Source organism: Megascapheus bottae, chromosome 16 (genome assembly GCF_031878675.1).
Source record: "Megascapheus bottae isolate mThoBot1 chromosome 16, mThoBot2.hap1, whole genome shotgun sequence".
Lineage (NCBI taxonomy): Eukaryota > Metazoa > Chordata > Mammalia > Rodentia > Geomyidae > Megascapheus > Megascapheus bottae.
The window spans coordinates 23,695,779-23,717,260 of NC_143524.1; the positions used below are offsets into that span (position 1 = coordinate 23,695,779).

The 21,482-nt window shown below is 38.2% G+C and overlaps 1 protein-coding gene and 1 non-coding gene across 2 annotated transcripts in view; one reads left to right on the forward strand and one right to left on the reverse strand.

The window, feature by feature from the left end:
* The window catches only part of Mpped2 (metallophosphoesterase domain containing 2), a 166,801-nt gene that overhangs the window by 50,299 nt on the left and 95,020 nt on the right, over nt 1–21,482 (forward strand). The window contains exon 3 of the mRNA XM_090348931.1: nt 1,623–1,804. Coding sequence (XP_090205057.1) covers nt 1,623–1,804 — 182 coding nt within the window. The remainder of the gene's footprint in view (nt 1–1,622; nt 1,805–21,482) is intronic.
* On the reverse strand, nt 15,445–15,551 carry LOC150053025 (U6 spliceosomal RNA). Its single transcript, XR_016538190.1, has one exon. It is a non-coding gene; the product is annotated as a U6 spliceosomal RNA (small nuclear RNA).

Consider the following 21,482-nt stretch of genomic DNA (forward strand, 5'->3'; position numbering starts at 1 on the left):
ACTGAGGAATCAAACCCAGGTCTTTGTGCATGCAAGGCAAGCACTCTACCACTAGGCCAAACTCCTGGCCCCATGTTTTTTTGTTGTTGTTTGTTTTTAGAAGTTAAATTCTCTTTGAGGTCTTCCAAATAGAGCCACTGTAGTAACTGTTCCCTCTGACCATCCCTTTTTCCATTTTTCCTGTTTTTCTTCTTGTTTTCTTCTTTCCTTTGTTTTCTGACAAAGATAGAATAAGAAGAGTAACCATTAAAGAAAAATGAGACTAGCTATACAAGTTGCACACTGATGTTTATTTTCTCACTGAAACTGGCATATTTAAAGCAGATTGCTTCTTTAAAGAAAACAAAGGGGGAAAAATGAACTTGAGCCTGCAAAAGCACCATCTTGCATGGGGGTTCTGTGGGCTCTTTGTAGCATGCTAACTATAGCAATTGGAGTGTTAATATAAAGGCTTGTTTCTTATTTTACCCTTTTATTCTCTGATCCTAATATTGAATATTTGCTTATCTTATGACCTCTTTGCATTTTTATAGCTTCTTTCACCCATAACTCCCATATAAATATATATTCCAACAGAGAAATTAGAGGAAGCTGTCAGTGGAGAGTTAATACACTTTAAAGCATCCTTAACTCTGCTACAAACCTCTTTAATAATTAAAACAAAATGGTCCAAGAGTCAGATTTGCATTTCTTTATCCAGTTTATTTACTATACTCTGTTACACTCAATTAAATGAGAATGTTCAGTTTCCTTTTTTTTGTTTGGGGTTGATCACCTTGCCTTTTGTTTCTTATACTCTGGAGTAATTTCACAGTGCTTAGGTCTCTAAAACTATCCATAAATGAATACCTATTGAAACATACATGACCATGGAAAAATGTACTATTTGAACTAGGTAGAATCTCTGCCTCAGGCATTTAAACATTCCTGTTGTAATTGACACTGCAGATAGTTTGAGGTGGTGAAGAGAGCAAAGTTCTTTCAGTGTGTAATTTTTTTTAAAGCCCTGCTATTTAGCTTCCCTGTTCCTCCCCACAATTTGATAGTGAATCTCTTAGCAAAAGAAAAACAAAACAAACATAAAACAAAAGCAAGAAGATACAGGTGTTGGAGGGTTGTGGGAAGGAAATTAAATAGAAGTACTGTCTCTCTATCTCTTGGTTGGCAGAACATGTGCAGCCTGCTCTCTGTAAATTAGTTCATTGCTTAAGTTATGCATGTTTAAGAAGGAATAAATTAGTTATCCATTTCCTAATGAGTAGTGGGATCAATTGAAGCATGATGAGAGAGAAATAGCATAATTTTGCTCTCTCAGTTGGGGCTCGATATCCTCAAACTTCATTTTAATTACTCTATTAGTTTCCTGGGTTATTTTTGATTCTTCATGCAAGATATTCTTTCCTCTTATTTTCTTTAAAATACATCCAATGGGAATGGTAGGTGAGGGATTGCTGTCTTCTTCATAGCCCAGAGTCTCGTGTTACAGTTGGGCCCTCCACCTGCCTCTGCATGATTGGTTTGTGCTAGTGTGTTCTTGAACACTGGTCGATGTGTATATGTGATGACAATGGCAAGGGTTCTAATGTGTTTAACTGTTATGGGATATGTTATGTCTACTTTAGGGTCGACCCCATCCCATATGACACTCCGAAACCAGCGGGCCACACGCGGTTTGTGTGCATCTCAGACACACACTCCAGAACAGATGGTATCCAGATGCCTTACGGGGACATCCTTCTCCACACAGGCGATTTCACCGAGCTGGGACTGCCCTCTGAGGTTAAGAAGTTTAATGACTGGTTAGGTAAGGAATGATTGCGTTCTGGCGGCCCCAATTAACCTTTCTCGTCCGAGTGTCACTCACTGCGTCCTAATTGAATTAGGGCACTTGGAAGCCAGCTCAGCCATTTCTTGTATGATCTGCGGTGGTGTCTCTAGCTTTAATCCAATTCTGTTAATTAAAGATGAATTTTTAGATATTTAATTTTACTGTGCATCCTTTAAGTGCCTGGCCTCAGCGGCTCTGGGGCAATGGAATGGGAAGCTTTGAAAGTGATCTCATTTCACTCATTCGGCTTTAATGAGGGCACACGCGAGACCTAGAATCATATTTTTAATTCATTGGCTCAGCAGTCTTTCCGAGATATTAGGATCAAAGATGTACAAATGACCCAGTGGTAAGAGAACATTTCTAAGAAATGGATGAAGAAGTGGGAGTCTTTATAGAAAGCAGAGTTCCCCCAGCACAGGGCTGACTGGGACCAGCCTTCCTGTATCCTGGAAGGTGCCCAAAGACCCCTGAAAAGGTCAGGTGACCTGCTGCAAAATTCCACAAACTCAGAAGATGAAACTGACCACTGGACTAGGAATAAGGACCTCCCTTCTCCACCACCCAGGTTCAGGGTTCGGTAAAATATCAGTTGGTGGGACAAGCAGTTGCCAAGTATTAACATTGCAAGACAATGGCATTGTTATTCATTCCCACACCGAAAGATCTGAGGCTTGGAGATTAGCTTACTGGTAGTAGGGTGCATGTTGCATGTTTGTGATCTAAGAAGCACAGTGTTTAATACCCAATGTGCAAGCCAGTGCGTGTTTGCGCGCGCATGTGCACACACACACACACACACACACACAGATCAAATCATCTCAGGGGAAGAAAAGTGGCTAGGCACAGTGGCTCACACCTATAATCCTAGCTACTCAGGAGGCTGAAATTTGAGGATGGTGGTTTCAAGCTGGCCCAGACAGGGAAGTCTGTGAGACTGTATGGGCAGCAAAGTTCATGAGACTCTCTTGTTCACTTAATCATCAAAAATATCCAGGAGTGGAGCTGTGGCTCAAGTGGTAGAATTGTAGTCTTGAGCAAAAAAGCTCAGGGACAGCTGAATTCAAGCCCCAAGACTAGCATAAACAAACAAACAAACAAACAAAAATAAAAACAGAAGCCCTCCCCAAAACTAAAACAAAAAAACAAAAACAAAAGTGTAGATGTTCTGCGAGTTTGGCATTTCTGCAAACACTGAAGGATTATATACCAAAACTCAGAAATCATTCTGGAAGAATAATGTCAAAAATATTGGGTCATCCTAATATAAAGTCATCCACTAAAAATAGCTTAGGGGATAACTGCTGGTAGGTCATTCCTGTAATCCTATCTACTTAAGAGGCTGAGATCTAGAGGCTCTTATTTAAAGGCTAGATTCTACCAGATTCTATCTCCAAAAGAATAATCAGCAAAAAACAATACTAGAGATATTGTGCAAGTGGTAGAGCACCAATTTACTAGAGTTTGAATTGAGGCCCTGAGTTTAAATCCCAATACAGTAAAAGAAAAACTAGGTAACTTAGAAGCCTTATCATGTTATTTTTCATTAAACTAAAGCAGGGTTTGAGATTTAAAACTTACTGATTCATTGATGAAATGGAAAAATAGTAGTCATTAAAATGGTTAAATATTTAAAAATGAGTTATAAGTCTGAAAATAACTATTAACAATAGTATAACTATCTTGTTTTTAATATGATTTTGTATATCTGCCTGATTTTTGTATAATTAATATTAGCGTATGTATCTATTTTGCATGTAATTTAGCATTAGAGTATATGTTTTTGCTATTTTCATTATGCTGCATTGATATGACTTTGATCTTGTATAATTTCCTTATTTATTCTTTTTGATAGTAACATGATATATAGTTGACTACAGTTTTATTAAACATACCTCTGCAAATGAACATTTAAATTAATATCAATATTTCCTTTGGGAACTGTCAATGAAACATGAACTTTTATGTGCATATGTCTTTTTTGCTTCCATCGACTGACTTCTCGGGGTAAAATATTATGCATGATTTAAATGACTAAGTCTAAAGATGTGAAATTCACTATGATGCTTGGCTTTCCCAAGGTGCTAATGGCATGGGCTTTATTAGCCCTGGATGAAGGTGCCACTTTACCATGACACTGGCAACATTTGATGCTGGAGTTTTCATGTTTTGTGCTCTTAACAGAAACTCAGTCTTATTTAAAAAAATAAGTCACCTCATTTTTACAGATGACATAGAGATTAAAAAAAAGCACTGTTCTCTGTCCCATTGTGGCAAACCTGGGTATAATACAGATCTTTTCATCCTCACTTATATATTTTTGCTTCTGTAAGACTTGCATTCAATTACAATTAAGTTTTCATTTTAGCCTTGTTTGTGTATGAATGGCTGGCAGTTAAAATTATTTTGAGGTGATTTTGATAATTTGATGCTATTCTTCAACAACTGAATCATAAATACTACATATTGATGCATGAACACTATTGCCTTATTTATTTATTTATTTCTCGAGCATGGGACAGAGCTTGGGAAGTATTTACAGCATACAAGACAAGTTAGATCCTGGTTATAATCTTGTTTAGCCATGACCTTGGGCAACGGATTCACCTCTTTTCCCCTTAGTTTCTCTCTGCAGAACTAAGGATTAATACTCCCTGTCTTTCTGGATTGTTGTGCAGATTAATCAGTAAATGATTGCTGCTAGTGTGCTTTTGTGGGCCATTAATAACTGAATGGTGAATGTGGTGAGTGAACCATCAAAAGATATTTAAGGGCTAGAAACAAGGAGCAGTCAGAGGAATTATTTAGTAGATTAGAAGTAAACACGGAGAGGTTTTTAATTTTTTTTTTTTACAAAGGAAACTACTCCATAAATGGAAATGTGCCATATCTAAGGAAATAAAATCATAAGGAAATAAAATGTTAGGGCCCTGCTGCACGGCCAGTTCCTTCTTTTCTCATTTCCCTTCTGATCTGTGAGGCAGGAGAATGAGGTGCCAGCATGGGGTGTAGAATGAGAGACCAAAGGGAGCCCAAGGGATATGGGTAGAGAAGTTGGGATCCCATAGAGAAGGCTGAGAATAGCTCACTGTTACCAGGGCAACCTCATGGTGCTCAGAGGGTGAGAGATGGTGTGTGATTACACTGTGCCACTTGGCTTGGGCAGGAACCTCTCACCTGGAAAGTGTATTTCCAGCAATAGCTGCCAGGTAGGCTGGCAGAGAGGAGGCAGGGTCAGTTAAGCCTTCAACCTTTGTCATCTTAGGTCATTGAACTGTCACTGAGAGAGATCTCACTGATTAGGGCATGTGCCTAAAGTTCAGTGAACTCTGGTTGATTTCCATCTTTCTACTCTACTACTGTTGCAGAAAACCCAACTGTCCCCCAAGTTGTTTTTATTCTTCTTCTGGGTTAATCTGTTTCTGCTGTGGGCTAGGCACCCTTATACCTATATAATATCCCTCTAACTTGGGTAATGTAGTCTCATTTTACAGACAAGGGACTTGAAGTTCAGCTGAACTTTTTACCCTGTAGTGTCACTTAGCTACCAAGGTCAGAAAGGTTAAGTAATCTACCCAAGTTCACTGAGCTGTTAAACCTGAGGCTATCTGATTGCAATCAGAGTCCTTTTCCTTTATTGTCCAGTGATATTATGAATAGATTTTTGGCCCAAACAAAACTTTCTGGGCTAAAAGATAATGTTGTAGCCTCTGGTAGCTTCATGGGGGAGGAGGAGATGTTTGGCCATGTGCTAAAAGTGGACAAGTTTGAAAGATGTGTTTTGGTCCTGCCTGTCTTTACTCTCATCCTGATTTACCAGCTGTAAGGCCTGAGAATCCCCTAATGAGCTTTCTGTTGGTTCAGAGATGATGGGCCCTGGTTAAGATGTGCATATGTCACCTGGCAGGTGTAACTCATAAAGTTATTAATGTAATTTATGTGATAAGCCAGCACTGCACAGGCTATAGGAAACTAGCTCAAATCAGGTAGAAAAGATGTTAATAATGGTCAAGTTGAAACTAGAACTGGGATGTGATAGGGTGAAGCAGGCAAGCTACAACATGTTGCCTATTGATGGTAAGGTCCCCATCCCTGCTCTCAAGTGCACACATAACTTGTGAAGTAGGCATCATTAACTTCTTTCTTACTTGTTGAGAACAATTCTTGGTGAATTGAACTCACTTAAGACCTTGGGCTGGGATGTGCCTAGCAAGTGCAATATCCTGGGTTCGATCTCCAGTACCAAAAAAGAAAAGTCCCTCCCCCCACAAAAGACAGTTAAAATAAAGTGCATACAAGTAGGAGGTGATCTTAGGAGTTCAGTTTAGGATAGTCAGACCCTAGTCTCAATCTAATTGATCAGGTATCCTCAAAAACAGTTTACCTCTCTATATAGCTGTTGCCTTCCAGGGAACCAGTTAAAGTCAGGCACAACGACTTCTTGTACTGGGTACTGAATAGGATTGTGAGAAAGAGGTACCCAATAATTGTTACCACCCAATTCCTTTAAGAACAATAGCTAAATCCTACAGCATTGTTACTGTTTTAGCTCAGGTATGCTATAGGTTAAAAGCAATGAGTCTGGTAAGCTAAACTGGGACCCTAATATTTTCTTTTTCAAACTTGGCAAAATTATTTTTTTTTAGTTACAAATTTGTCTTTTCAAGCAATTCATTGCCTGGTATAGTGGATCACACCTGCAATCCCAGTGGTGATCATCCGTGGTCCGGGATCAGCATGTGTTAAAAACAAACAAACAAACAAACAACAAAACCCTGAAGGCGATTTATCTCAGTTATCTGAGCTTGGTGTCATGTACCTGTAATTCCAGCCAAATAAGAAGCATAAATAGAAGGATTAGGGTCCAGGCTGGCCCTGAGAAAAAACTCAAAACCTTTCTATTTGAAAAATATTGAAGCAAAAAAATTAAATAAATAAAGAGGTGGGAACATGTCTCAAGTGGTAGAGTGTCTATTTAGCAATGCCCCAAATTCCATCTCCAGGATCACCTCCCCATACCAAGCAAAAGAAACTTGTTAACTACAAAATACTTGTAGGTTAAAATATGATGCTAATTCTTGCTTTTTCTGAAATGCTGAACATCAGTAGTTTCTAAAAACACTTTCCCTAAAGGCACAGTTTGTGAATCCTTTTGCCATGTGCATGTGGGCCCTGTGTTCTTACTACCTTCCCCATGGAAAATCTTTACCATTTACTTGATCTCATCTCTACAGTCTTCTCACTTTCAGATGTTATTCTGAGGAAGAATTTCACTGTATATCTCAATTTGGCCTTGAACCTAAGGTCCTCCTGCTTCTACTACTTGCATTCTGCTGGGATTGTAGGTGTGTGCCCACCATACTCAATTCAGAATGCTTTTTATTTTTATTAATTTTTTTTGCCAGTCCCAGGCCTTACATTTCATTCCCCTGCTTGTACTTTTGGTGATGCAAATTAGTTAGGCTAATATGGTATAGTTTCTAGACATTTACTTTCCTTCTCCTCTTTTCTCCTCCTCATGTTCTGTTTTCATTTACTCCTTTTAGCAGAACTGGAGTTTGGAGTCAAGGGCTTCATGCTTGCTAAATAGATGCTCTACTGCTGATCCACAAGTTCAGGCCATTTTTGCACTAGTATTATTATTTTTTTTTTGGAGAAAGATTCTTGCTTTTTTTCCCCAGATGCACATGGGCCATGATCTGCTTATGCTTTCTGCTATAGCTAGGATGAAAGGTGTGTGTCACCTTATACCCAGTTTCTGATAGTGTCTATTGGATTTCTCTTTAAAGGATGGCCTGTAACTACAATCCTGCCAGTCTTGAAACTCCTACATGGATAGGATGACAGGAATAGTCCACTATCCCTACCAGCTATTGGTTGGAAGGGTGAATTCATGAGAGTTTCCAAGATGGCCTTCAACTGTAATCTTTTCGCTCACAGCCTCACAAGTAGCTAGGACTGCAGTCATGATCCACCAGCAGGTGGCTTTCTCTTCCTTGTATCATTAATTCATAAACTTCAGTTGGCTGATATTAGTGGTTCCAATGCACTCTGCAAAAATGCTTAAGAAGAACTTGCTGTTCTTGTTGGTTAATTGTGGAAAGGATTCTTGGAAGGATTATGCATTCAGCTGATGTGTCACATGATGAAACTAGCCAGTCCAATAATCTAAAACAGCATCAACTATGGGCTTTTGATTCTGGTCTTTTCTTTTTTTCTGAATTGTCTTCTAATGAACCTTAGTGTCACTTGCTTCTGGTCTAAAGGAGAGAATGAAAATTCTTCCAAGGAAAATTTGAAGAAGATTATTCAAGTTTATAGGAACATTGTGTTAGGCATAGTGGTAAGGAATTGTGGCTCGCAGCAGCGATCTACGTCACACACACAAATCAGTTTGCTGTTTTTTTTTTTTTTCCAGAGACTGTTCCTTTTCCAGTGGTTCTGATCTTAGTGGTCCAAAGATTTAGAAACTAGTTTAGAAATGAGGAAAGGCCTTCACAGACTGAGCTACTTATATTATTCTAAAAAACATATGTTCATTTCTGATAACTTAGAACATAGAGATGTACAAAAAGAAGGAAATAAAATTACTTATGGAGGGAGAGAATCACTGTGGGCATTTTATGATGAATCCCTATAGAATGTTTTCCATTCTGCCCCACACATACACATTTTGTAGCAAAGCCTGTGCTCCCATTTTGTAGTCTGTTTTTCATCCTAACACTATATCATGAACAACTTTCCACATCAATAATTTAGATGAACCTATATTATACATCAAGAAGAAAGCACATTCCTATGTAATCCTGTCTCCTCAGTAATCACTAGTCAGTGTGCAGCATTCCAGAAATGTCTCTACTCTCATTTCTAGTTTAAACATCTCTAATAATAAAACATCTCAACCCTATTTATTTAATGTCTATTTATCAGAATCAATAGAGCTGAGTGCATTAGCTTGTAACTTAATGCTGTATGTTGGCATAGCCTTCTCATACATAGAGGTACTCTAAGTCAGACATGGGCACCAAGGGGCCTTTGTTCTACTACTATTATATGTGCTGGTGTGTTGAAATCCTTCCTGCTCTCTCTTGGCAAATGTATTACTAGATGTAGAACTTCATCTTCAAAGGCTATAGATTTAGTTCATTTATTTTTATTGTTGTTTTTGTATTATAGGAGATTGGACCGAGGATCGCTGGGCATGAACTAAATCACTTGAGTCAGGCCTCCTATTCCATGTACCTTTTTGAAGAAGATACTTATTCTATATTAGAAAATCTATCTCAGTAAAGATTTGAATTTCTTCTTAATATCCTGAGTAGTAATTGAGAGTTTATGTTACATAGTTTTGAATGTACTCATTGACAGCAAATCTTTAAACTTTATGTGTTTTGAAAAGCATGACACTCTTTTTTTTTAAATTATGAAAGCTTACATGATCATTCTTTAGGGCCAGGTGTGGTGGCTCATGTCTGTAATCCTAGCTACTCAGGAGGCTGAAATCTGAGGATCGTGCTAAACAAGAAAGTCTTGTGAGACTCTGCAATTAACCACTAGAAAACCAAAAGTAGCTCTGTGGCTCAAGGTGTAGGGCAGTAGCCTTGAGCTGAAGAGCTCAGGGATAGCACCCAGGCCCAGAGTTCAAGTCTTATGAGTGACAAAAAAATAAATAAAAATAAGAAAGCAGGTACTGAAACATAAAACACCTGAGATTGCCAGTAGATCCTATTACTAGATCCTCACACAGCACTACTATGTATACATAATTGTATTCAGAGTGTATACTGTACTATGCCATATGTGTACCACAGGTGTGTATATTGATGTACAAAATATAGAGAAGAATATGAACCCTGGGTTTACTTGGTCTGTTTAAATCCTGGTTGTCAGTATTGTTACGTGGATGATCTGTATGTTTTCATCAGCAAAAGGAATATTCCTGCTTAGCACATTTCAATTCCAAGGATCGTTTGGATGTTAAATCAGATAAAGGATAGCCAATGCACTTGAGCAGTAAGTGGTGAGGAAATGGAAAGGTGCTATCATGACAATTTCAAAAATGTCACCATTCCTTCTTTGCCTGAATTACCTTTGAATTCTGTCAGGTGAATATATCTTATTTTCTTATTTGTAATAAAATAGAGTAAGATACTTGCTTGATTCAAATAACAGGTGATTCGTGCTTATTCTCTACTGGTTCTGTATTATATTGAAACACTTTTTACTTTTTCCCTCCTGAAGTGATTTAGTTCATGGTCTAATTTATATTGTAGTACATTTTTTTCATTAAGGACAAAATTAACTTTAACGTATAGTTCAATTTAGTATAGAATTAAGTTAAAATACCTGGGAAAAATGAATTCAAACACAGAATGGTTGAATATGCTCCGATAAGTAAGATTGGATTTTCTTCCATTAGGAAGGATCATTAGTGACCTGAGGATATGATGAGAAGGTCTTTTGTGATCCACACTAACTTAATCCTCTGTGATATGGACAGCCATTTTCTTAAATTACATTAATTACAATACCTCTCATTTATATATATGACATCTTTCTTTCATAGGACTCAAAGTACCTTTGAGGATATTAGGTCATTAGTGCTTATGATGGTGCAGGCAAGTTGGTAAGAGCAGCTAGGGTTAGCCTTGTCTTACTGATGGATAGATGGAAATACAGATAGATAAAAGGACGGCCCAGGGTCACATGAAAGCCAACACAAGAACTGGACAAGGAGCTAAAGTTACTCCACTTTCCTACCTTTAATTGCAAGGATTTTCTCCTTTTCAGAATCTCCCCATCTTGGGCAAGACAGATATTCCTTACCCACATCAGCCTAATGGAAAAAGCCAGATACACACGGTATCAATGTTTGTGAAGTAATGCACCTTCTATCTGGTGAATACAATGTAACCCTTCTATTAATTACAATAAAAAAGAAAAAAAGAAAAAATCTTTGAATTTTATTATTGCAAATTAGATCACCAATAAGTGAATGAAATTTAAAAAAACCTCTTTGAAACTGAAATGTCCCTGACTTCTCCAGAACATCTAGGGAAAAGGAAAATCACTAATCCCCAACACACATCATTCTAAATCTTGCCACAGCATTCTTATGTCAAGAATATGAAGGGTGTGAAAGTTGTGTGTGTGTCTAGAATCCCACCAATAAGAAGGATAACACAGGGGAGTCTCACATTTGGGGTTAAATAGCAAGACCATATCTCAAGACTTGAAAGGACTTCTCAGAAGATTATTTGGATATATTCTAAATGTCTTCTAGGGATTTCTGTGGTTGTCATTGCACATGCAGAAGTCCTGCCACTGCCAGGACTGTATTGTTACCCCAGTTTCACAAATGAGGCAGTTAATCTCAGAGAGCATAAGTGTCTCTGTCTTTTTATATAGATTTGTTACTGGAAGGCCAAGGAACCAGGGTTTGGCTACTCCTGGATGTGATGATATTTCTCATCCTGTGTGATTATGCATGCCAACACCTCAAAAATTCTTCTAACTCATTGAAATCTCTCTCTCTTACTGTGCCTCTTCTACCTCTTTCTTCTCTCTTCTTTCCCTCTAGATAGTTACATCTAATTTGAAACTATATATTTTGACATGGGTATTAGAACATACACAGGCACCTTAAAAATGTATCTCATCTTAAATCAATATTTCTTTTTTTTTTACAGGAAGATAAGTTCTTTTTTTTGCATTTTTTTATTGTAATTAGTAAAAGGGTTACATGATATTTGCCAGATAGAAGGTGCATTAATTCACATACATTGATACCCTTTCACATGTCTTGGTACCCATTTCCCTCCCCCCCCACCCCCCACCCATCTTGGTTTTCCCCCTTCCCTATCAAATTTCAAATATCCAAATACAAATAAATTCAATATATCAGATAACAAAGTGAGATACTATACCAATATGAGATAACCAAGGGACAGCAAAGGAGATGAGAGACAGCATAGTACATTAAGGACAACAATCATTCATTATATGGCTTTTGTTTCAATATCCTGGAGGTCCTTTCAATTAGCTTCACATTATATGGCCTTATGTATCAAGATTTTGCTCTATTGCAGATCTCTGCTAGTAGAGCCCAAAGTTTCTACTGTTAAATCAATATTTCCTTCAAACATAACTCTCCTAAATTCCCCTCTTGTTTAAATGGCCATTAACCAGAATCATTAAGCCTCTTCTATGTATGGCTAAATTTTGGTTGGGTTTCCTTCCTGAGTGTCTTCCAGGCCTCTGTCCCATGTAAAGAGAGGTGGAAACTCAGCCTTCCATTCACCTTTCCCTGCAATCATGGTGACCAGCACTTAACTGAGCACCATTTTCTGGCTCTTTAGACACATGGATTTATTTGGAGCTCACAACACAACACAACACTGCTGGGGTGATTCCTTCATCACTGACACTGCTGTGGTTCTATTCTGTTCATAGTCAACTAATGGTTTGCAGAGTGCATCTTAGAAACCATTAACTCATAGGATCAGGTCTGCTGGGGCATTCAGTGCTCTTTGGTAGCCTGATGTAACACACTTCTCTTTTAGTCTTTTCCCTGCTCTTTTTTTAAAAATATTTTTTATTGTGATTAATAGAAGGGTTATATTATATTCACCAGATAGAAGGTGCATAACTTCACGAACATTGATACCCTTTCTCATGACATGGTCCCCATTTCCCTTCCACCCTCCACCTGCTCATCTTGATTTCCCCCTTCCCTATCCAATTTCAAATAACCAATTAAGCACATGTAAAATATATCAGATAACAAGGTGAAAAATTGTAACAATATGAGATAACCAAGGGATGGCAAAAGAGATGAGCAATTGGGCTCTCCTAGCAGAGATTTACAATAGAACAAAATCTAGAGACATTAGGCCAAATAGTATGACACTAAATGTAAGGACCTCCAGGATAAGGAAACAAAAGCCATATGAGTGACTGTTGTCCTTAATATACTATGTTCCTTGCTCTTTTTGTTTGTTAGGTTTTGTTTTGAATTTAAAAAAATGTTATTGTAGGGGACCGAGAGTTTGGCCTAGTGGTAGAGTGCTTGCCTAGCATGCACGAAGATGCGGGTTTGATTCCTTGGTACCATATGCATATAAAAAAAAAAAGCTGGAAATGGTACTGTGGCTCAAGTGGTAGACCTCTAGCCTTGAGAAAGCCCAAGGACAGTGCTCAGGCCCTGAGTTCAAGGTCCAGGACTGGCAAAAAAAATGTTATTGTAAAGGTGATGTACAGCGGGGGTTACATAAGTCAGAGGAAGGGTACATTTCTCTTGGGATACTGTCATCCCTTTCCTCACTCTCTCCCAGTTTTCCCCTCCTATCTACAAATTGTTCAGGTCATTTTCAACTTAGTGTCTAGTGAGTTTCACTGCAGCCTTTGCCCCTCCATTTGTCCCTCCATTTACTCTGCTCTTTAGGCTCATTTGTGTCTCACCATTTTCTTTCTCCATCTTCTTAACCCCAACAATTTTCTTGTCTAAATTTGTTTTCACCTTGAAGCTTTATTCTTTGCTTTCCTCCATCTGTTTGCTTCTGCTCACATGCTTCATCTTCGATAACATATTCTGATATTAGCTATTCCTGTATATTCTAATTGGTCGTGCAACTTTTTCCACTGAATGCAAGCTTTGTGAGGGCCTAGACTTGCCATATGCTCTATCTAGGACTCCCAATATGCATGCCTGGCATAAAAGTTTGTATTTAATGAATGGATGTATTATAAAGAACACAATGAAAATCTTTCTCATCCCTTTTCATTATTTTTGCCAGCACCTTAGTTCATGCATTGTAAGCAGCCCATAAGTTGTTAATGTTGGTATTAGCCCCTGCCTGGAAGTTCTTATTCCTTTTCTACTTGAGAACAATTTTCATTGTATAAGAGCCAGTTGAAGAGTTAGCCTATGGATTGGAACTAGCCTTGATCTTCTCTGTTGGTCCCCTTTTCCTTCTTCCTCTCTATCCTCCATTCAGCATACATTTCTGTTAAGACCTCTGGATTCCTCTTTTGGTTAAGTCACTAGTCGAGCAGTAGAGCTCACTGGACATAGATGAAAGTCAACTATGCAACTCATGAGTGAAGACAGGAGAGGGGCTGGGGAGAGTGAGGGAACAGACATTGTACTAAAGGAAATGTACTCATTACCTGACTCGTCATTGTACTCCCTCTGTACATCAGCTTTATAATAACAATAAAGTAAATTAATTAGAAAAGTTATAACCCTTTAATGAATGCCCAGTTTTCCTCAATTTCTCACAGAGTGTTCCTAAATGAATTGTGTTTCGACCTTGAGCTTCACAGATATTTCTTTCCATAGCAAGAGTTAGTAATAACAGAGATTGGGGGGGATAAAGTTTTCAGAACATCCTTGGAAGACTTCATAGAAAAATTAGAGATAACAACATGACTATGTTGTTAACATCCTGCCTATTTCCTTACAGTGGAGACAGCCAGATATATTTTCAGACTCTGTAGGTTCTTAGATGTGGGCAGGCCACCTTCTATGCTTGGGTTTGGCTTTGAATTTGCTGATACTGCATAGAACACTTCCATTTTAATGCTCTCACTTCCCCCAGCCCTGCCTGCATATCATTTCTAGGAATCTTGATTCCAGCGATCCCCTGGGTTTTTGAATGACATTTTGCTTGGCCCCTTCAAGCACATGGAGACTCCATTCTGCTTCCAGCCTGCACTTGACTCACAAATACTTGATTTTCCCCCTCCCCACCTTTGACTGATAAATTTTCATTATTGGTGCTGCATGAACATCTTCAGAGTTCCACGCTGCCTGACCCCTGTGGTCACTTAGAGATTGCATGCGCCAACCAAGGTAATTTATTCACTTTGTTTTGGTGTGAACATGTCCCATGGGGCTTGTAACTGCTGTAATCACTTGACCCTGGTGACTGTTAAATGCTTTAAACACAGTTATTTTAAATTTATAATTGTTTTCATTAAAAATCTCTTATAGGAACTTAACTGACCTTTCTGTCAATGTGGTATTTTGTACAGAGGAAGAAATGAAAATATTATGATGCAAATAATACAGAGTTCATCAGAGATACATGGTAAATCATTAGCTCTTCCTGCATATTCTCACTTGAAGTACTATGAGAGAGATGAAAGTAAAAAGGAGAGAAAATCAGAGCACCCTATCCTTAATTCAATACAGCAATTCCTGCTTGCACCCCAAGCAAGCCTTGGGCCTGAGTGAAGTGTGAAGAAGAACCAAGGACAAGGATCTCATGTTAGACATGTTACATATCTAATGGCGCTTTTCGTACTATTGTCTGTCCCTAAGTAGTGATGTGTATGGAGTGTGTGTGTGTATGTGTGTGTGCACTTTATCACTTGAACCATTAATCAGCCCCTTTGTTTTTATTTTGTTTTGGAGACAGGATCTTACCCCCACCTTTGTGGAGAATGGCCTAGAACTCCAGATTCTCCTACAACTAGTACCCTGTCCCCCTCCAGTAGCTGGGATTACAACAGGCATGCTTAATTCATGTGTTTAGATAACATTTCTATAGTTCTTTTATTATTGTTTTTAAGTAGTTGTCCAAAGGAGTTGCTATTAAACAAAGCAGTTTATGAAAAATATGGAATGATTCATGAATTTGTGTATCATCCTTGCACAGGGTCCATGTTAATCTTCTCTGTATCATTCTAATTTTAGTATACGTGCTGTGGAAGTGAGCACTTTATACTCCTTATATTTATTTTGAAATACTTTCATGTATCAGAAAGGTTGCAAGAATAATAGATTCATCAACTCCCTTAAATCCTTCAGCCAGAGTCCCCAACTGTTTTTCATTTTCTTTTCTACTTCTCTCTTCTCTTTTCTTTCTTTTTTTTTTACTTTTTCTCTCTCCCTTTCTTTCATTCTTCTTTCTCTTTCTTTGTTCTTTCTTTCTTTGTTCTTTCTTTCTTTCCCTTTCTTTCATTCACTTTCTTTCTCTCTTTTCTTCCCTGCGTCCCTCTCTTCCTTCTTGTTCTAGTTCCAAGGCTTGAACTCAGTATCTCACACTTTCTTGCTTACTTGGCTTTTTTGTTCAAAACCTGAACTCATGAACACTTTCAGCTTTTTTCTGGTAAATTGTTCATAAAAATATTTCAAATTTGTCTAGCTGGTCTGACTTTGAATTGCAATTTTCAGATCACAGCCCCCTGAGTAGCTAGGGTTACAGACCTCAATCAGCAGGGCCAGGCTAGATTCCCCAACTGTTAATGCTTTATTTACATTTGTTTTATTCTCTCTGTCCTTTTCTCTCCCTCTTCCTTCCCTCTATGTTCCCTTCTTTCTTGTGCCTGTCTCCATTTCCCCATTCTCTGTATTCTTTGTTGGAAACATCTGAGAGCAATCATGTCCATTTGCCCTAAATAGTCCAGTGTTTCTTTCCTAAGAATGCAGATATTCATTAAACTCAATGATCAAAATTAAGAAATCAAGGTTAAGTTGATGATTCTAATATTATATCACCTATAAACTCATCTAAAACTTTGCTAATAATGTTCTTTATAGTACCTATGTTTTCTATTCAAGGACCTGTCTCTTTTTTTTGCTGGTCTTAGGGCTTGAACTCAGGGCCTGAGTATCGTCAAAGCTCTACTCTACCACTTTAGCCACAGCACCACTTCTGGCTTTTTCTATGTATATGGTACTGAGAAATGGAACCTGCGTCTTCGTACATACTAGGCAAGCACTCTACCACTAGGCCAAACTCACAGCCCCTAAGGGCCTTTGTCTTCATGCATTGCTTCCCCAAATCCAATAAAATCTATCTAAATCAAAATACTGTTTCTTCCTTCCTTTCTTACATGAAGGATGGGGGAGGGGATGTCATGATAGAAAGTAGGTCTTATAAAATCAAAATTTTTTCCTTAGATTTCTAAATCATAGGTATGAGAATTTCTGAACATTAAATGACAAGAATGTACCAGGTGGTTATTCAAGGAGATACTTTGTTATCTCCCTTAATCCTTCCAGTAAATTCACTAGGAAGTTTTCTTGATCAGCAGCTACAGATGGTACAGTGTCCTGTGGATCTTGTAGCTCTGGGAGAGGCTGTGTCTGCTCTCAGTCCTGGGCTCCTCTGAGACAGAGGAATGGGAAGACTGGGAGATCATGGGCAGAAGAGGCAGTGGGATGGAGCCAAGTTGTAGGTGACTTGTTTCTAGTTCTCACATTGAACTTGAAAATATTGAAATATATGTTTACATTAAGAACTTAACCAATATATTTGTTGGCTCTAAAAGGAACTGCCTGGTACCCTAATGAATTACAGACATTCGTGATTTAAGTAACAAAATGCCAAATAAAATAGGGTAGATGGAAGGTTCCTGGACTGCAAGCTAATAGTGCCATGCGAAGTGTTTTGTTAACAGGTCTGGTGGTCCTAGAAGCTTGAACATTCACATAGCCCATATTCTTCTGGCCTGGCTAAGTTAGTCCTTAGGGAAACTTGGCGGTATGTGACTCGATAGGGACATTTGAAGTTTGGCCCACATAGATTCCATTCAGAATGTCCAATTATATGACCACATTGTATTCTTGGTCCCCACACCCACCACCACACATACACACACACTTTTCTTTTTTTCTGTTTTATTGTGTGAGGAAAAGAGTAGGGGATAATTTTTCATTTTGCTTAAAATATTGTAGAATTTATGTAGAATGTTATTCCTGGCCCAGGACTACTGCTTTTCTATAAGATGCTTTTGTACAGGATAAAGAAGTGTTTCTTGGCCCTGTGGATGCATGAATACCAGGCAGCTCCACTCACCTCTACAACAGATACTCTTGAATAGTCAGAAACTTAGCAATACCCAACAACCTTCAAGCTTCTCTTTTGATTTTTCTTCCAAATGATCATTTTTTGTTTGCCTTTTTCCCCTACATTTTATTGACTATCTTTGGCTAATGTTCTGACAGCAGTATTTTTTGGCACTTTATGGCCTTTAGATACTATTTTATATGTTATCTTTATGTACAGTATTTTGAAACAGTTATTATTTAGGGGGGTATTTGATTTTAGTATTTGCAATAACCTACAAAATATGCATAATTACAAAAATTCATTCCATCAAAATGTCTCTATTTGGAAATGAGAGGCTTTTTAAAATGATGTTCCATAAATGAATTATATTGTGTGAAAGTGCTACTTCTGGTTTTCTAGTGGTTAATTGTAGATGAGCATCTCAAGGGACTTGCATGCCCAGGCTGCCTTTGAACCAAACTGTGCTCCTCAGATCTCAGCCTCCTGAGTAGCTAGGATTACAGGTGTGAGCCACCAGCACCCAGCTGGGTTTTGTTTTAAAGCTCCATTTAGTACATCTAAAGTGAATAATTCATAAAGCAGCTAACTATAACATAGATTATTGATCAAAAACAATTTTAGATGGTATTCTGGTAAATTTTGTATGCATTATGGAATTGAATCTCTCCCCAGTGTTCTTTTTATTATTATTATTGACTCAACTTTCAGAAGCAGAGAAATATAACAGTTCTTCTTGTAACATCAGGATGAAGATGTATAATACAATTGTGCTGTTTCTCTTTTTCCTGTCACTTCCATGGACCTTAATTATCCTCTGCTTTTGTGCTTTTCTCCTTTGGAAATAAGGATGGTCAGGGAACTCTCTTGGTATTTTGAGGAGGTTGATATTGGCTCTGAGGAGAGACATTTCACTAAAACATTCTGCCTTTGGCTTTGATTCCTCTGTAAAATGTTGACAAAATTGTTTTAGCATCATTTTACATAGCCAGATACACATAGCTATCGAGCTATTGTGATCTTCTGCTAAGAATATCCCAGTTATTACAAATGAGGAAAATAGCTCAGTGGCCATGTGCACATGACTATATAAAAGGATGCTTATTGAAATGAACTCCAAGAAATGGAAACAACAGGGGTGCGTGTGTGTGTGATGATGATTTTACTATAGAAAGGCAGAAACAAAAGGCATTTTAGAGCTATGCTTGTGTAGGTTTTGAGGGGTGGTGAACAGGTATGTCTTCAGCATTCACAACTATGTGTAGCTGAAGCTCTAATTAGTGCTCTCTTCTTCAGTGTGATGGAGCCTGAAATGTATTTCGTTACTCCATGATAATCATATATTTGAATAACCATGTATCTCTAAGCCCACAGATGTGTGTGCTGTGGCTGGTTTTCTACAGTAGCATCACAATTTTGACTTTCAACATAGATGCAATGATTAGACCTTAGCTCTCCTTTTATTTGGAGGGGGGAGGAGAAAATCTTTCTCTTCTTCATTACGATTTCTTATATTTATCACACTTCTATTTGGATTTATTTTTTCATAAGTAGGAATGTAAAGATGTTCATGAAGCAAACTGAGCACAGTCTTTTTTAGATTTCTTTTTTTCCATATATTTTTATTGTAATTAATAGAAGGGTTACATGATATTTGCCAGATAGATGGTGCATTAATTCCCATACATTGATACCCTTTCACATGTCTTGGTCCCCATTTCCCTCCCTGCTCTTTTTTAGATTTCTTAGGATTTCACTGGCTTGGGATGATCCAATTGTCTCTTGGACAGTGGTACAGAGAACAAAAGTCTGTTAGGGATGGCCTTTCAATGTTGGGGCACTTTTGGGTGGCAGCCAGTATGTGGGGAAAAGAGACTGGAGACTCCCAGTTAAGAGTGATATCAGCTATCCAGAAACACCCTAAGAAGACACCTTGGAGGAGTCTCAGTAGTTGTTTTGTAGCTTCTAGTTTGCGAGTGTCTTCCTTAGTAATTCTAAGTTATCACTGAGTCATACGATTAAACTGGGATTCACATGTAAGCTCTTTGCTTGCCTGAGAAATGTTTTCCAAGTCCTAAATACAGGTGATAGTGAGCATGAATTTATTGCTCATAAGTCAGTGTACATGGATATATCTTTCATTTTTATTCTAATCAAGTGAAAATGCACCATACGGTTATTAATATTCCATAGTGGAAGGTATCAATGTGTAAGGTTTAAGGAACTTGAATCTTAGGAAGTATTAGGAAGTCATAGCGCATCCCTTTCCTGTGACAGAAGGAGAAACAATCAAAAAAATATCTTGTCTTGAATGCTCTTGCCATTATTTCTTCCTTCTTATGTCTTGAAGTTTGGGATTGTGCCTGCTCACAGATTAAGACTTTTCTTTTTCATGAATGATCTTTTCCATCACTTCTCACATAAGGGAAGAAAGACACATACTGGGCAAGAATATCCCAGGCTTATGCTCCATAGTTATCATCACACTTGGACAGTTCAGAATTTCTGTTGTAGTTGTTTCATCCAGTATACCCTATATACAGTGTTCCATACATTGAACTTTAAAATAAAACAAAGGGCTGGGAATGTGGCTTTGTGGTAGAGTGCTTGCCTACCATGAATGAAGCCCTGGGTTTGATTCCTTAGTATCACATAAATAGAAAAAGCCAGAAGTGGTGCTGTGGTTCAAATGGTAGAGCACTAGCTCAGTGGCAGTGCCTAGGCCCTGAGTTCAAGCCCCAGGACTGGCAAAAAAAAAAGAAAAAAATAGAAAGTAAAATAAAACCATGTATATATGTTTGAATTTGCCTTTTGTAGAAAATGTGTACTTGTTTTTGTTATGTCCTGGTGTGGAATGTAGATACACACCAACTAATAATATCTATATACATACACACCAACTAATAATATCTATATAAACAGATGAAGTCTTGCACAGAGCCATTCCATTGCTTTCCTAGTCAACAGGAACAATGCTTTTTGGGGTGGAAGACAGGCCATCTCCTGGGGAGTGCATGTGTGGGGGTGGGAGGGTGAGTGATAGGGAGGAGCTCATGTGGTAGTAGCTTAGGAAGTGTGAGGAAAACACACAGAATGCATAATGTTGAAAGGAATTTTATCCCATCATAAAGATTAGCAGGCTGTGTAATTCAATTTAAAATTGGTTGGCGTGTCTTGACTGTTATACAGCTTTCCTTTTTTTTTCTAAATCACTATACCATTATTTTACGTTATACTCCAATATAGAATCGTGAATACAGACAAAATACAAGAAGTCTCTTTTTGTGTTTCTGCCCACTGTAAAAATTGCTGGTGATTGGTAAAGATGATATTGAAATGAATTAAGAAAGTACTCACTCAGTTGAATGCCATCCCTGGTTTCTTTCTTCCCCCCCCCCCTTTTTTTTTTTTTGGCCAGTCCTGTGGCTTGAGCTCAGGGCCTGAGCACTGTCCTTGGGCTTTCTCAAGGCTAGTGCTCTACCACTTGAGCCACAGAACCACTTCTGGCTTTTTCTATGTATGTGGGGTGCTGAGGAATCGAACCCAGGTCTCCATGCATGCTAGGCAAGCACTCTTACCACTAGGCCAAACTCCCAGCCCCGTCTTTTTTCCTTTTTATTCATTCATTCATTCCTCTTTTTTTGTTACATAAATGAATTTCTTTGGAGTAACCATTGATAATGAAATTCTTTGAAAAGCATTTGGTAGACACAGGGTTTGGTTCTCAAAATTCCAGCCTTAGCATTTATTTACAGTGTCATGGGTATTACTACGCTGTTGAACACCAAAATGCAGTAGCTTATGTTAATGTAAGACTGACAGACCCACATCTGATGGCTATTACCCATACTGAGGGG